Raw genomic sequence first — 14,349 nt, forward strand, 5'->3', positions numbered from 1 at the left:
AGAAGACATTTGAGGAGCTATGGAGGTTTGGGATCTCAGGCTCTCTTGGGGTCTGACTAGCAGCATGAAGAAATAAGCATCTGATTTATTTTTACATGCTTGTCTGAGGCAGAAGTCTTCTCCATTCCTTATAAGAACATAAGAATTGCCTTACTGGGTCAGACCAATGGTCCATCTAGTCCAGTATTTGCTCAGATCTGGATTAGAGAATGACACGGTAACAAAATTCATCACCGTTCCCTGTCCCCGCGGATAACCGCGAGAAATAATCCCATGTCATTTTCTAGTGTCTATTTCAGCCTCAGTCCTTCTGCACCAGCATTCTTCAAAGCAAAGCTTGTGGGTCAGTGGTTGTGGCCATTCATACTCTGATTCTTCCCTCTCTCTTTAAAGAATGACATGAAGATGGTTTACCGCGGTTATCCGCGGGGAAGGGAATGGTGATGAATTTTGTCACCGTGTCATTCTCTAATCTGGATACTGGACATCATTCGAGAGGGCTACAAGCTTGAGGTTTTTTTCATTCTCTGCTGGACCTCTTTGTGGTCTCACTGACTGGACAGCCTGAAAAGGAGTTCAAGGTTGCTGACTATTTTGGCTGTAGAAACTGTACCAGCCGAAGAATCGGACTTGGCCATATACTTCATAGACTTTATCATGCTCAAGAAAGACTCAGACAAATGGAGACCAATCCTGGATCTGAAGTCCGTCAATATAGAGCTGATTCCAGATCGAGAGAGTTTGTTTGGTCATAGCTGTGGTGGCTCCAAAGGAGTTTCTAGCCTCTCTGGATTTAATAGAGGCTTACATATATGTTCCCATATTTCCAGATCACAGTAAATTCTTGGGATTTCATGTTCTCAGGAGACATTTCCAATTTTTGGCACTTCCATTCGGTCTGGCAATCGCACCTTGCAATTTCAAAGATAAAGGTCATGTAAGTCATGGATCCAGATGCATCCCTACTTGGATGATTGGCTATCAGAGCCCAGTACAAAACTGCCAGCAAGAAGGCAGTGGCGCAAGATATCCACCTACTGCAAGACCTGGGGTAAATTATCAGGTTTTCAGAAAAGCTACTTGGAGCCAACACAATCCCTAATTTGGGGGTTCATTTCAACATGGCAAGATGACACGTTTTTCTTCCAGAGCCATGCAAGCAAACTCAGGCGCCAGATTTCAGAGATCCTGATGATGCCAGCTTGGCACTATCTACAGGTACTGGGGTCAATGGTAGTGACTACAGAGATGGTTTTTCTTGGGTGAAACCTCATCTATGCCCTCTCCAAGATGCACCCTTAGCCAGTTGGTTTCCCCAGAGGGATTCTCTTCAGATGCCGTTGACCTGGACAACATGTGGTGGTGGCTCCAGCCGCAGCCATTGGCAAAAGGCTTGCCTCTCCACATAACATCTTGGGTGATCCAGAAGACAGATGTCAGTTTTTTCAGCAAGGGAGGTCTTTGCAAGGGTCATCCAGTTCAAATGGTTGCCCTCTCAGAAGATGTGGCTCATAAACAGATTGGAGCTGCAAGCCATTCATCTAGTGCTAAAGATATTGGAGAACACCCTGGAAGGCTAAGCAGTCAGGGTTTTAAGAACATAAAATAAGAATAGCCTTACTGGGTTAGACCAACAGCCCGTCTTCACAGTGGCCAATCCGAGTCACTAGTACCTGGCAAAAACCCAAAGAAAAGCAACATTCCATGATACCAATTCAGGGCAAGTACTGGCTTCCCCCATGTCTGTCTCAATAACTCTATCTTGGATTCTGAGCGCCACTCTCGTTTAAAAAGGTATTTAAAGTAGCTTGTTCCTTTACTAGTTTTTTGCCTGTCTCAATAACAGACCATGAATTTTTCCTCCAGGAAACTGTCCAAACCTTTCTTAAAACCAGCTATGTTAACCGCTCTTACCACAACCTCTGGCAATATGTTCCACAGCTTAACTATTCTCTGAGTGAAAAAATATTTCCTACTATTGATTTTAAAAGTATTTCCCTGTTAACTTCATCACGTGTCCCCTCGTCTTTGTGATTGGAGTAAAAAAAAAAATCAAAAAAAAATCGATCCACTTGTACCCCATTCTACACCACTCAGGATTATGTAGACTTCAATCTTATCTCTCCTCAGCCATCTTTTTTCCAATTTTATCTCCCCTCAGCTGTCTCTTCTCTGACATTATCACAGTGGTGGCATTCAGTCACCAGATTAGAAGGCACTAAGAATGCCCCATTGAGATTGGAAGCCTAGTTGTTATTTCAATGAACAGACGTCCCCCCACAGCTTTAAACAGCAACAGGCCGGCTATCTCAGTCGACAGACCCTGGACTTGGGGAAATGGTCTTTGTCCCAGAAAGCCTTCGGCAGATTTGTATATTCATAGTCATCTAATGACATCAGCAGCCAAAAAAAGTCTCTCATTTCTTCAGTCAAAGATTTGAGTCCGAAAGCAACGACAGAGACGCTCTAGTACAGCTTTGGCTGGAGACAGGACTGCTGTACATGTATTCCCTATGGCCCATGATAGGCCAGGTCATTCAAAGATTAATGATCCCCCCGTGGTTAGCAATTCTGGTGGCTCCAGATTATCCACATAAGTAGCGATACGCGGATCAGGTTCATCTGCAGAGGGACAAGTGTCTCAAACTGCCACTTCATCCAACTCTTCTCTTGAGGGATCCAGTTGCCATGGAGGATCCAGAACGCTTTGGGTTTACAGCATGGCTCTTGAGCCCTAGCATAGAAGGGTCACCCAGAGATGGTCTTTGCTACACTCTTAAGATCTAAGACAGACTTGGGCAACTCCAGTCCTTGCAGGCTGGAATCCAATTGAGTTTTCAGGATTTCCCCAATGAATATGCATTTAAAAGCAGTGCATGCAAATAGATCTCATGCATATTCATTGAGAAATCCTGAAAACCCAAATGGATTCTGGCCCTCAAGAACCGGAGTTGCCCATGTCTGATCTAAGATGATGACTGTTGCAGCTTATGCCAAGGGTTTGGAAAATGTTTTAGTGCTGGTATGATAAGCAGAATGTGGAGCCTTTTTGGGCTCTGATGTCAGTGGTCTTGGTGTTTCTTCAGGACAGAATTGAGAAAGATCTAGCTGTTAGTTCCCTCAAAGTGCAGGTGGCAGGCCTCTCATGCTTTAGGGCTCTGGTGGAAAAAGTTTCTTTGGCCTCTCATCCTGATATAACCAGATTTTTGAAGGGTGCTTTGTGGCTGAATCCTTCTATGAGATAGCTATTTCCCAATTTGATTCTTAACATTGTTTTGCATGCCTTCAATAAGGACCCATACGAGCCCTTACAAGATGAGTCGTTGATGCATCTTACCATTAAGATGGTTTTCCTAGTATTTATTTATTTAAAACAATTATAACCCGCATATCAAACATCTATGCGGGTAACATTACAAACATACTTAATACAAATTTAAGAAGAAGGGTCTCAGAGCAGCAGGTTCTGTTGTGTAGGGAACCTTTCCTCAGATTTGCAGAGGCTGGGGTCTTGCTGTGTACAATATCTTCCTTTCTGCCAAAGGTGGTTTTGGTCTTCCACATAAATCAGAAAGTCCAGCTACCCGTGTTTCATACCACAGGTTAGAAGAAAAAGGACACTGCTGGATGTCAGGAGATTCCTTCTCTTATCTCAAGTTGACAAATGATTTTCATCTTTCATATCATCTCTTTGTTCTAATGAGCCCTAGCCATTTGGGGAGACCAGCTTCTGAGGCTCCCATTTCAAGATGGATTCTATTTCTTCAGCGTATATCAGGGATGGTAAATAATCACAGATTTTTTTGACAGCAAACTTTACAAGGAGTGTGGCTTCATCATGGGCAGAGTCCCAGGCAGTTCCACCCAAATTAAGGCAGCTATGTGGCCCATTCTCTATACTTTCATAAGTTTACAGGGTGGATGTGGCAACATGAACAGACACCCCTTTTGGGTCCTTGGTGCTGGCAGCAGGTGCATCTATTCCGCCCTAGACTCAGGGGACTGCATCGATACATCCCACTGGTTCAAGACACAAATACCTTTAGAAGGAAAGATTAGATTCTTACTTCAATAATCTTCTTTCTAGTAGAAAAGCATGAGAGTCTTGAAGGCCTGCCCTTTCAATTTGCCTGCTTACCATATCAGACAGGTATATATTTCCAGCTGTTTGGCTTTCTCCTGTCAGACATGCCAGAAGAGTGATGAGTTAACTCTTGACTGCAAAAAGGCAAATGAGAGACTTTGAGAGCTACTTAAGTATTAGTGCTAGGTGCACTCAGGTAGGTAGCTTGTTTATTTTCACCTTGTTTTATACTAAGTTTCTATTGGCATCGATTGGTTGTATTTTAATTGTTACAGAGCAGAGCCCAATTGGCTTAGTCGGGGAGTTTCCCCGTATACCACCTTTTTTTTCTCCTTGTACAGTGATTATCAACTGCTTTGGTACAAACTGAGGAGCTAGAGCACTGCTCAGTGATGCAGGAGGCAGAGCCAAGAGAGAAAAAATGTAGAGGATGTCTCCTACACAACTCGTGACTAGAGGAGAATAACCCACTGGATCAAGACTATTATATGCCTTTCTACCAGAAAAAAGATTGAGGTAAGAACCTAATCTTCCCATCTAAAATACCTCTCCATATTGTTGTTCCAGAACAAGTTGCTCCATGAAGCAGTCATTTATTTCATCTAGGAACTTTACCTGCCTAGTATTTCCTGACTTTATATTTATCCCATCAATATTGGGGCAATTGAAGTCACCCATTATTACAATGTTGCCATATTTGTTAGCTCCTTAATTTCTCCTTGTTATGTAATGATTAATTTCTGAAAGAGGAGAAATTAATATATTACGCCTTGGCAATTAGAAGGATGTATTAATCCTTCTTTGTTTTCTTAAAGGGTTTTCTTAATTAAAATAAAACAATTTTTCCCCATTGATGTGGTCTAGATGGGATTTTTATGCTAATGGTGTCAGGCTGTATGTGATTTTTTTGTTTCTTTTTATATTTGCTTTGTATTTCCATACTCTGTATGTTTAATAGATACATATTAAAAATTTGATTTAAAAAAACAAAAACCACTCCACCCAAGTGGAATAATTGATATCCTATGAACTCACATGGAGCAATTTTGCTTTTTCAGGGTTGACCTTTAAGTTATGGCACAACATCCACTGGTGGATTCCAGCACAATGATACAGTAAATCATGTGCATGGGAGTTTGAAACTTCTCAAGGTACTACCATATCATCCTCCACATAGGAAAATAACCACAACCCCAAAACTCTCAGTGAATTCTCAAATGAACATAAGAAATTTAAAATTAACAAAAACACAACCAAAATATCAACAAGGCTCCAGCTGTGATCAATCATAACCAGGCCAGTCCTAGCCTTGACAGCTGTGCATTTCCTTCCTGATTTCCCACCAATATAAAGACTCAAGTAGAAGAGATTTGAGTCCAGATTCACTAAAAGGTGGTCAAATTTAGGTGCTGGAAAAAAATCCAAGCTAAGCACTATTCTATAAAAGGTGCTCTGGAATGAGCACCCTTTACGTTACATTACATTAGGGATTTCTATTCCGCCATTACCTTGCGGTTCAAGGCGAATTACAAAAGATTAATAAAACGGGGGTTACAATGGGAGAACTATTGATTAACTAGAGAGGTAACATTTCATTGGTTGTTAAGAGTAAGGCGGTTTGCAAAAGAATTAAAAGGGGGTCACAATGGAAGCCCTGTTGTTATTACTAGTGAAGTAAAGGGTAGATCAGTTTTAGAGGGTAGTCAGTTTTAGAGTTATTAAGAGTACATGATGTTATGGCTGCTTCAGGAATTTCTTGAAAAATATAGTTTTTATTTCTTTTCTGAATGTCTTGTAGTCTGGGGTGGTCGTCAGAAGGTTGGAAATCTGGTTGTCCAGCCTTGTGGCTTGAGTGGCTAGGAGGCCGTCGTCTAGTTTTGATCGTTTTACTTCCTTGATCGGGGGAGGTATGAATGGGGAGTGCGTTTTTCTGTGTCTGGTAGTGGATGCTTGGATGAGGTGGTTGTTCAGGTAAGATGGGCTGTCTCCGTTTAGGGTTTTAAATAACATGCAGTAGAATTTAAATTGTATTCTTTCTTGGATTGGAAGCCAATGTGAGTTGATGTAGGCTTCTGTGATATGGTCATGTTTTCTCAATGAGTAGATGAGTCTCAAAGCTGTATTTTGGATTGTTTGAAGTTGTCTAGTCATAGTAACAGAGCATGGAAGGAAGAGGATGTTGCAGTAGTCCAGCAGACCTAGAATTAGGGATTGTACTATCAGTTGGAATTGTGTTCTTTCAAAGAATTTCCGGACTAGTCTCAGATTTCTCATGATTGCGAAGGATTTCTGTATTGTTTTGTTTATTTGCGGTTGCATGGTGCAGCATCTGTCTATGGTCATGCCAAGAAGTTTTATGGTGGTTTGGATGGGATAGTTGATTGCGTTGAGTTCTAAGTTGGTTGTGGTTTGGACTTTGTCATTTTCGAGAAGGATGAATTTGGTTTAGTCTGGGTTGAGCTTAGGTTTATGATCTTTCATCCAGGTTGTGACTGTTTCAAGTGTTCGGTATAGTTTGTCTGTCATGGTAGGTTTAGGCCAGGAGTGTCCAATGTCGGTCCTCGAGGGCCGCAATCCAGTCGGGTTTTCAAGATTTCCCCAATGAATATGCATGAGATCTATTTGCATGCACTGCTTTCAATGCATATTCATTGGGGAAATCCTGAAAACCCGACTGGATTGCGGCCCTCGAGGACCGACATTGGACACCCCTGGTTTAGGCTGATCATATGGGATGAGGTATTTCACTGAAACTTATTCATAAGATCAGGATTCTCGGAGTAATTTTTGACGAAAAATTAACTTATCATGATCATATTAGTCATGTTGTGAAATCTACTTTTTATAGTCTCCGCCAAATACGTTCAATGAAAAAATTTCTTTGTCCAAAATCCCTGAATATTTTGATACATTCCTTAGTAATTTCAAAGATAGACTATTGTAATGCCTTATTTAAAGGAATAGCACAAAAGGAAATAAAGCGCCTGCAGATTATCCAAAATACCTCGATTAAACTTATCGAAAACGCTAAGAAATTTGACCACGTTACACCGTTGCTCGAGAAAGCTCATTGGTTGCCAGTTTTATATCGAATAATGTATAAATTGAATTTGCTCACTTTTAAATCAATAATTTTTAAGACTCCGGCCTTTATTTATAAATTTTTAATTCCCTATAAAACTTCAAGAGTGTTACGGTCCACTGATCAACATTTATTAGTTGTTCCATCATTAAAAGTCATAGGTACAAGACGACATTCTATTTTTTCAGTTACGGCTCCTCTAGCCTGGAACGCCTTGCCAATTTATTTAAGAGAAGAAAGAATTTTAGATAAATTTAAGAGCAACCTTAAAGGATTTCTTTTTAAAGATGCTTTTAGTGATTAATTTAAGTTTTTTACATTTTATATAGAATCTTTTTTCAGTCCATTTTAAATTTCCGTACCTCTCCCTATTGTTTTTATCCTTAAATGTTTCTTTTATATTGAATTGTATTTCTTTCCATTACCTTACCTATTGTTGTCACGTATGGTTATTGTTATATTGTATATGTTTAGTCATGTTAAGTATTTCAGACTATTTGATTTGTTTTAAGTTGTTATAAATATGTATTTATACCCTAAATCTGTAATTGATGTTGTACATCGCCTAGAACCTTGAATAGGCGATTAATCAAATCTTATAATAAACTTGGAAACTTGGATGTCATCTGCATAACTATAGGTGGTTAAGCCTAGATTGTCCAGATGTGTTCCTAGAGAAGCAGTGTAAAGGTTGAAGAGGGTAGGGGATAGTGGGGATCCTTGTGGTATGCCGCAGGGGTTTGACCAAGGTTCTGATTTTTCTTTGTTTGATTTTACACTGTAGGTTCTGGATTTTAGGAAGCCTTCAAACCAAGAGTATACTTTATCTGAGATGCCTATTGCATCCATGATCTGTAGAAGGATGTTGTGATCAACTAAGTCGAATGCTACAGTTAGGTCCAGTTGTATGAGAAGCATTTTTCCCCCTGTGCTAAGGTGTTGTCTGACAGTGTCCATTAGGGAGCCTAGTAGAGTCTCTGTGCTGAAGTTTGTTCTGAAGCCTGATTGCATGGGGTGGAGTAGGTTATGGTCATCTAGGTAGTTGGTGAGGAGTTTACAGAACAATGCTTAGAGCAGATTCCTATGTCAAAGTTAAGTCAACTGAAATTTGGTGTAAATCCCGGCATGCATGTTGAGCGCATAAACCTGGTATTCTGCAAGTCACTAAATATTTGGAATGTCCCTGGCATACCCATGTCCCTCCGATGGCCACATTCCTTTATGTTTTGCGCACAAGAAACTCTGGGCATGTAGTATTATAGAACAGCATAAATCCAAATTAGGCCAATTAACTCCAATTAATATCAATAACTAGTTGTTAGCATCCAATTAAGTAACTAGGTCAGTGATGGCTAACCCGGCGGAGGCACTGCTTATGTTCTTAAGTACCAAAGTAACCTGAATTCTTCGAGTTCCTTGTTTTGAGGAGGTCCATTTTCCTGGTGTGACATAGCAGAGAAGGCAAGTCAGGTTTCCTGTGAGTGTGTCAACTCTCCGATAACACACTCACAGGAAACCTGACTTGCCTTCTCTGCTATGTCACACCAGGAAATGATCCTCCTCAAAACAAGAATCTCGAAGAATTCATTTTCCAGAACTCATTAACTTCCACACATAACTTACTCCTCGGAGACATAAATCTCCCTCATAGAAGACCACTCTCAAACCAAGTAGAGGGAATACTCTCATATTCTCTAATACACTATCTTACCTGATCCTTCATCCCCGAACCCACACACGGAAAAAGGCCACGACTGGATCATTGCAGCATTCGCGTCCTCTAACCCTCGACACTCAAAACATCCACATATCTAACGGTGCCTGGCACGCCTCTCTCTGGTCAGACCACTACAAATACACTTTCACTATTTAAACTGGGCTCAAAACAACCCAAACCCGCCACCTCACAAATACTCTCATCAAACACACGACAGAAAATCAATCCCACTACCTTTTGGGACACGGTAGACCTCGCAATCGACCACTCAACCCCCAAAGAATTCGTGACTCACTGGCGTACACTAAGTGAATCTACAATGAACGAGCTAGCCCCAATAAAAACTAAAAAACAAAATCTGTAGACTCTCAGACAAATGGTTCGACTCCGACCTACTGCATCTAAAAGGCACTGTAGACACCTTCGAAAGAATTATAGAAAAAAACAGAAACAAGACAAATAAAGCAGCATGGAGAAACAAATCAACAGTATAAATCAAACTAAAGGAAAAAACGAAAGCCCTTCTACTCCAAACTAATTGGCACTGAAACTCCAGTGATTCATAAGTACTCTTCAATCTTGTAGAAAAATCACTGACACTAAACCTCTTCCTAGCCCACCCAAGGAACCCAATTTCCCTTCAGCCACACAATTAGCAGACTATTTCAAGCACAAAATCACCACTATCAGAAACCCACCTTCAAAACTCATTAACCATTCCTCGATGAGATCTTTAATAAACCCAACAATGGATGAAGCCTTGTAGCAGACATACTGGTCTAAGTTCCCTAAAGTACAATGGACCGACATGACCCGACTATACAACAAATACAGTCAAACATCATGTGATCTGAATAACTGCCCTTCGTACCTGTTAACAACCCCATCATCAAGTTCAAAGCCAGCCTCATGAACTGGTTACAATCCACGCTCACTGATGGCCAGTTCCCATCAGAACTAGGCGAGATAATAATCACCCCAATACCGAAAGACCTCAAAGCCCCAACCAATAACCCAGCCAACTACAGACCCATCGCCTCAATCCCATTATATGTCAAACTAATAGAAGGTCTTGTAGCTCAATATCTCTCCAACTACCTAGAAGACCACAACATACTTCATCCCATCTCAATCAGGATTCAGAAAAAACCACAGCACAGAGACACTGCTTGTATCTCTAATGGATATAGCCCGACAGCACCTCAGTAAAGGAAACAGGATACTAATCATCCAACTAGATCTTTCAGCAGCTTTCGACCTAGTAGACCACTCCATACTACTCCAGATACTAGACGCATAGGGATCTCAGGTAGGGTGCTCAATGGTCTCCAAGGATTCCTTAAACTAGAACTTATAAATGTAAAGTCCAAAGATCTAATATCGGACCTTGGTCACAACCCCTGCGGGAGTACCGTCAAGGATCCTCCATTATCGCCCCATACCTTTTCAACCTCTTCGTATCCTCCCTAGGCACAATCCTAGACACCCTAAATATAGTATCATTCAGCTACTGCAGACGACCATAACAATCCCCTTCTTACCCCCTTCAACATTCAAGACCCCAACTCAACAGGACGCTTGAATAAACAACATTGGAAACCGTTTTAGAAACATGGATGACAAACCCACAAACTGAAGCTTGAACATGGATAAAACCAAATTTCTTCTGCTAGAAAAAGACAAAGAACCCAACCCTTAACTGAATGTGTGGCAAATGCAATCAAATACCCAATACAGCCCGCGCTCAAAATTCTGGGAGTATCGATAGACAGGTGCTGCACAATGCAGATACATACCAACAAAACTATCCAAAAAGCCTTCTTCACCATGCGCAACCTGCGGAAAATAAGAAAATTCTTTGACAAAGTACAATACAGGATCATAGTCCAATCACTTGTGCTAGGACTTGTAGACTACTGCAACATCCTTTATCTACCATGTCCCACTTACATGATTAAACAACTACAGACAGTACAGAACACAGCTCTCAGACTTATCTATTCGCTAGGAAAACATGATCACATCACCAATGCCTATCTAGACTCTCACTGGCTTCCGATACAAGCAAGAACCCAATTCAAACTATACTGTCTACTATTCAAAGTACTAAACGGAACTGCACCTATCTACCTAAATAGCCGCCTACACCGAAACCTTTCACCCAGAATAAGGAGAACCCAGATCCCGTTCACCTACCCTCCACTCAAAGGCACCAGACCCAAAAGCTATACAATACCTACTTGCTACTCGGGCCGGCGAAATTGACCCCCCACCATCTCCAAACTGCTGACCACAACTACTGACTATAAAGCATTTCGAAAAGATATCAAAACAATACTATTCAAAAAAACACATACCAACAACATAATCTCCCCTCATCACCTATCCCCCTCCGCACCTTCCCTGCAATTCCTCCCCTCAGGCAACATCTTATCAAGTCGCTATGACAATACGTCAATACATACCTGGAAACAATTGAAACCACCAAATATCTCAAAATGGCCGATACCTCTACCTATAAACAGAATCTAGCTCTCTGTAATGTAAAGTTATGCTATGTAAAATAATGTAATGTAAAGTTATGTAAGTACTGTAAGGTAATGTAAAGTAATGGAATGTAAAACTACGTAAAGTTATGTAAAGTTATGTACGAAAAGTCATGTAAAGTAAGGTATGCAAAGTTTGTAAAGTAATGTAAAGTATTGTATTGTCATCGCCCTGGAAATGACCAGCCATCTTCTAACTGTAATCCGCTTAGAACCGCAAGGTACAAGCAGAATAGAAATCACTAATGTAATGTAATGTAATGTAACTGAAACTGCACTGAAACAGAAGAAAAGAGAAGGAAGGGCACAGGGAACTTCCCTGGAGACAAACTACATTTCTGTTCTGTAACTCATGACAAAAGAACAATAATGAACAAAAACTAATAACTTAGTGCTAGTTGCACAAAGGAACCAACTTGCTATCATATAAAAAGCACCCAAGGTTCAAGAAATGGAAGATTAGATTTTCACCGTCGATAATCTTCTGTTAGTCCCTGCAGTATTCAGTACTCTAGGTGTTCAATTCCTTCCCACAATCCAAAGTTGCAGAAATCCAAACACTTTTCTGAGTACATGATCCTCCTACCTGAGAGAGAGAGTTAAGAGTTCCCTGCAATTCAGTCCCAAAGCCAAGGAACATACATGAACAAAATCCATGACAAGGAAGGGGGTACTGGGGAAGCTCCCCAGCAACATAAACAATTTGTGAACTGGTCTGCTCTTCAAAACATGAAAACAATAAATAGGCACAAAGGCAACACAGAAAAACATTGAGGAACAATGTAGAACTAATCTGCTGTGAGGCAATGAGCATCCACATGAGACAGCCTTCAGTTATGCATACTTACAGAAGTGGCTTCCCACAGGATCTGTCAATGGGCTGGAAGACCCTGAAGCCTGGAAGGAGAATAAGCGAGGCAGAAAGCAGGCAATTCAGACCAAGTGAGAGGGCTGGCTGAACTGATACTTCAGGGACTAAAAGAAAGAGATTATGAAGGTGAAAACCTAATTTTCCATTCAGTTACGTCCCTTCCTGATTCAGCATCTAGGGAGGGACAGAAGAGCCTACCCACAAAACCAAGGTCCCAAAAGCAGCATCAAAGCGAGCTGCCACATCCACCAGGAAAAAAACAGGGTAAAAGGTAGGACGGGAGAGACCAAGGAGCTAGCCTGCAAATTTCATCTGGAGAAAACGAGGCAAGACTCCACTCACGAAACAGCAATACTTCTAGTGGAGTGGGCCTGAAAGGAAACCGGCAGCAGCATGCTGCGGAAACAGCCATACAAATCCATTGGTGATCGAGGTCAAAGACGGGCCGACTATGCCGAGGCAGAGAAGTCAGAACAAATTGGAGATCGAGATATCCAAAAATCATTAAATCTTCTCCAAAAGGGGAGCAAGACTCTTGATGTCCAACTTGCAGATCTGATCCTTTTGCTCCGAGCTGTAGAATGAAACATAGGCAAATGAAACATCCTGGGTGACATGGAAAATAAAAACTAACATCAGTAGGAAAAGAAGGCACAAGTACGGAGAACTCTGGCATCTATAATACAGAGAAAGGGTTTCCACACGAAAGAGCTTGAAGCTTTGAAATACACCCATGCAGAGACAAAGTGGACCAAGAAAGACAGTCTGAGCGTCAGATCCAGAAGAGCAGCAGCCTTCAGTGACTTGAATAGGGCTTTCACAAGCCCATGTAGAATGATGGTAAGATTCTACAAAGGAAAGGATGATGCAAGGGAGGCCACAAACGAAGCACCCCTCTCAGAAACCTGGTCACATCCAGATGAGCAGGAAGCAAACTAGAACTCCTGCGTGCCCTGAAGCATGAAAAGCCCTGTTATCGGAACTTTAAGGGAGGCCACCACTAAACCCTTATCTAAGCTGCCTGAAGAAAAGCCAGGACCACCGAAATAGGAGCCCGCTGAGGCACCACCACTGTTGCACACCACTGTTGGAAATGCCTTCCAGGCTGAGGAATAAGAAGCACTTAGTTTAGGGTTTCTTGGACTTCAAAAGCTTCGAGAGGACCTCCTCTCTCAATAACTGCACCTCTCAGGCAATCTAGTTATTGCCATTGAACTCGTGTCCTAGCGGACTTGATGAATTACAGATCTAAAAAGAAATCTGTTTTGTGCTAGTCCAGTAAAGTCCTTCAGTGTCATCCCATGGTTGTTTTCAACATGTCCAGTCATTTGGCTGCAGGTCACCCTCTTTGCCCGGTTCCTTCGATCCTTCCCAAATATGATGTCCTTCTTCCAAAGATCTTTTTTTTTATTATTAATTATTTATTTATTCAATTTATTTAATACAAACAAGCTAATAAACATACTTGTACACAGATTACAAAAATTATGATAAGGAAAATCTATAACCCCAAATCCATCTTTATACAGTGTTTTGGTTACTCAATTATAATTCAAGTTATTTAGTCCACAATTATTTGAGAGATATTTAAGAAAAAATAAAAATAAGAAATAAAACAAAATCTTATCCAACTTAGAAAGCGGCACTTTTCTGCGGTGCTACAGCCATTCATGGCAGGTTACTCATTTTCAGCTTCAGGCGCTACTTGCTCTTTAGATTCTATAAATCCTATCAGTTGTTTAGGTTCAAAAAATAAGTAATTCTTATTCTGATGTGAAACAAAACATTTTACAGGAAATTTCAACATAAAATTTGCTCCCAAGGCTAGGATTCTTGGCCATAATGCCAAGAATTCCTTCCTACGCCTCTGAGATCTCAATGACATATCAGGAAATATTCGAACATTGGAACCTAAAAACTGATCATTAATATGACGAAAAAACAGGCGTAGTATATATTCTCTATCACTTTCTAAAGCAAGAGTTATCAACAGGGTTTTCCTTTCCGTTATAACCTCTAAAGAGTTCTCCAGAAACGTCATCAAGTTCA

General features: G+C 40.9%; 1 protein-coding gene across 1 annotated transcript in view; it reads right to left on the bottom strand.

The window, feature by feature from the left end:
• The window catches only part of MAP3K1 (mitogen-activated protein kinase kinase kinase 1), a 212,254-nt gene that overhangs the window by 118,020 nt on the left and 79,885 nt on the right, over window positions 1-14,349 (bottom strand). Inside the window, exons 6-7 of the mRNA XM_033957630.1 lie at window positions 12,278-12,404; window positions 809-911 (exon numbers count right to left, since the gene is read on the bottom strand). Of these exons, the coding sequence (XP_033813521.1) occupies window positions 809-911; window positions 12,278-12,404 (230 nt within the window). The remainder of the gene's footprint in view (window positions 1-808; window positions 912-12,277; window positions 12,405-14,349) is intronic.

The sequence above is a fragment of the Geotrypetes seraphini genome, chromosome 1 (genome assembly GCF_902459505.1).
Source record: "Geotrypetes seraphini chromosome 1, aGeoSer1.1, whole genome shotgun sequence".
Classification (NCBI taxonomy): domain Eukaryota; kingdom Metazoa; phylum Chordata; class Amphibia; order Gymnophiona; family Dermophiidae; genus Geotrypetes; species Geotrypetes seraphini.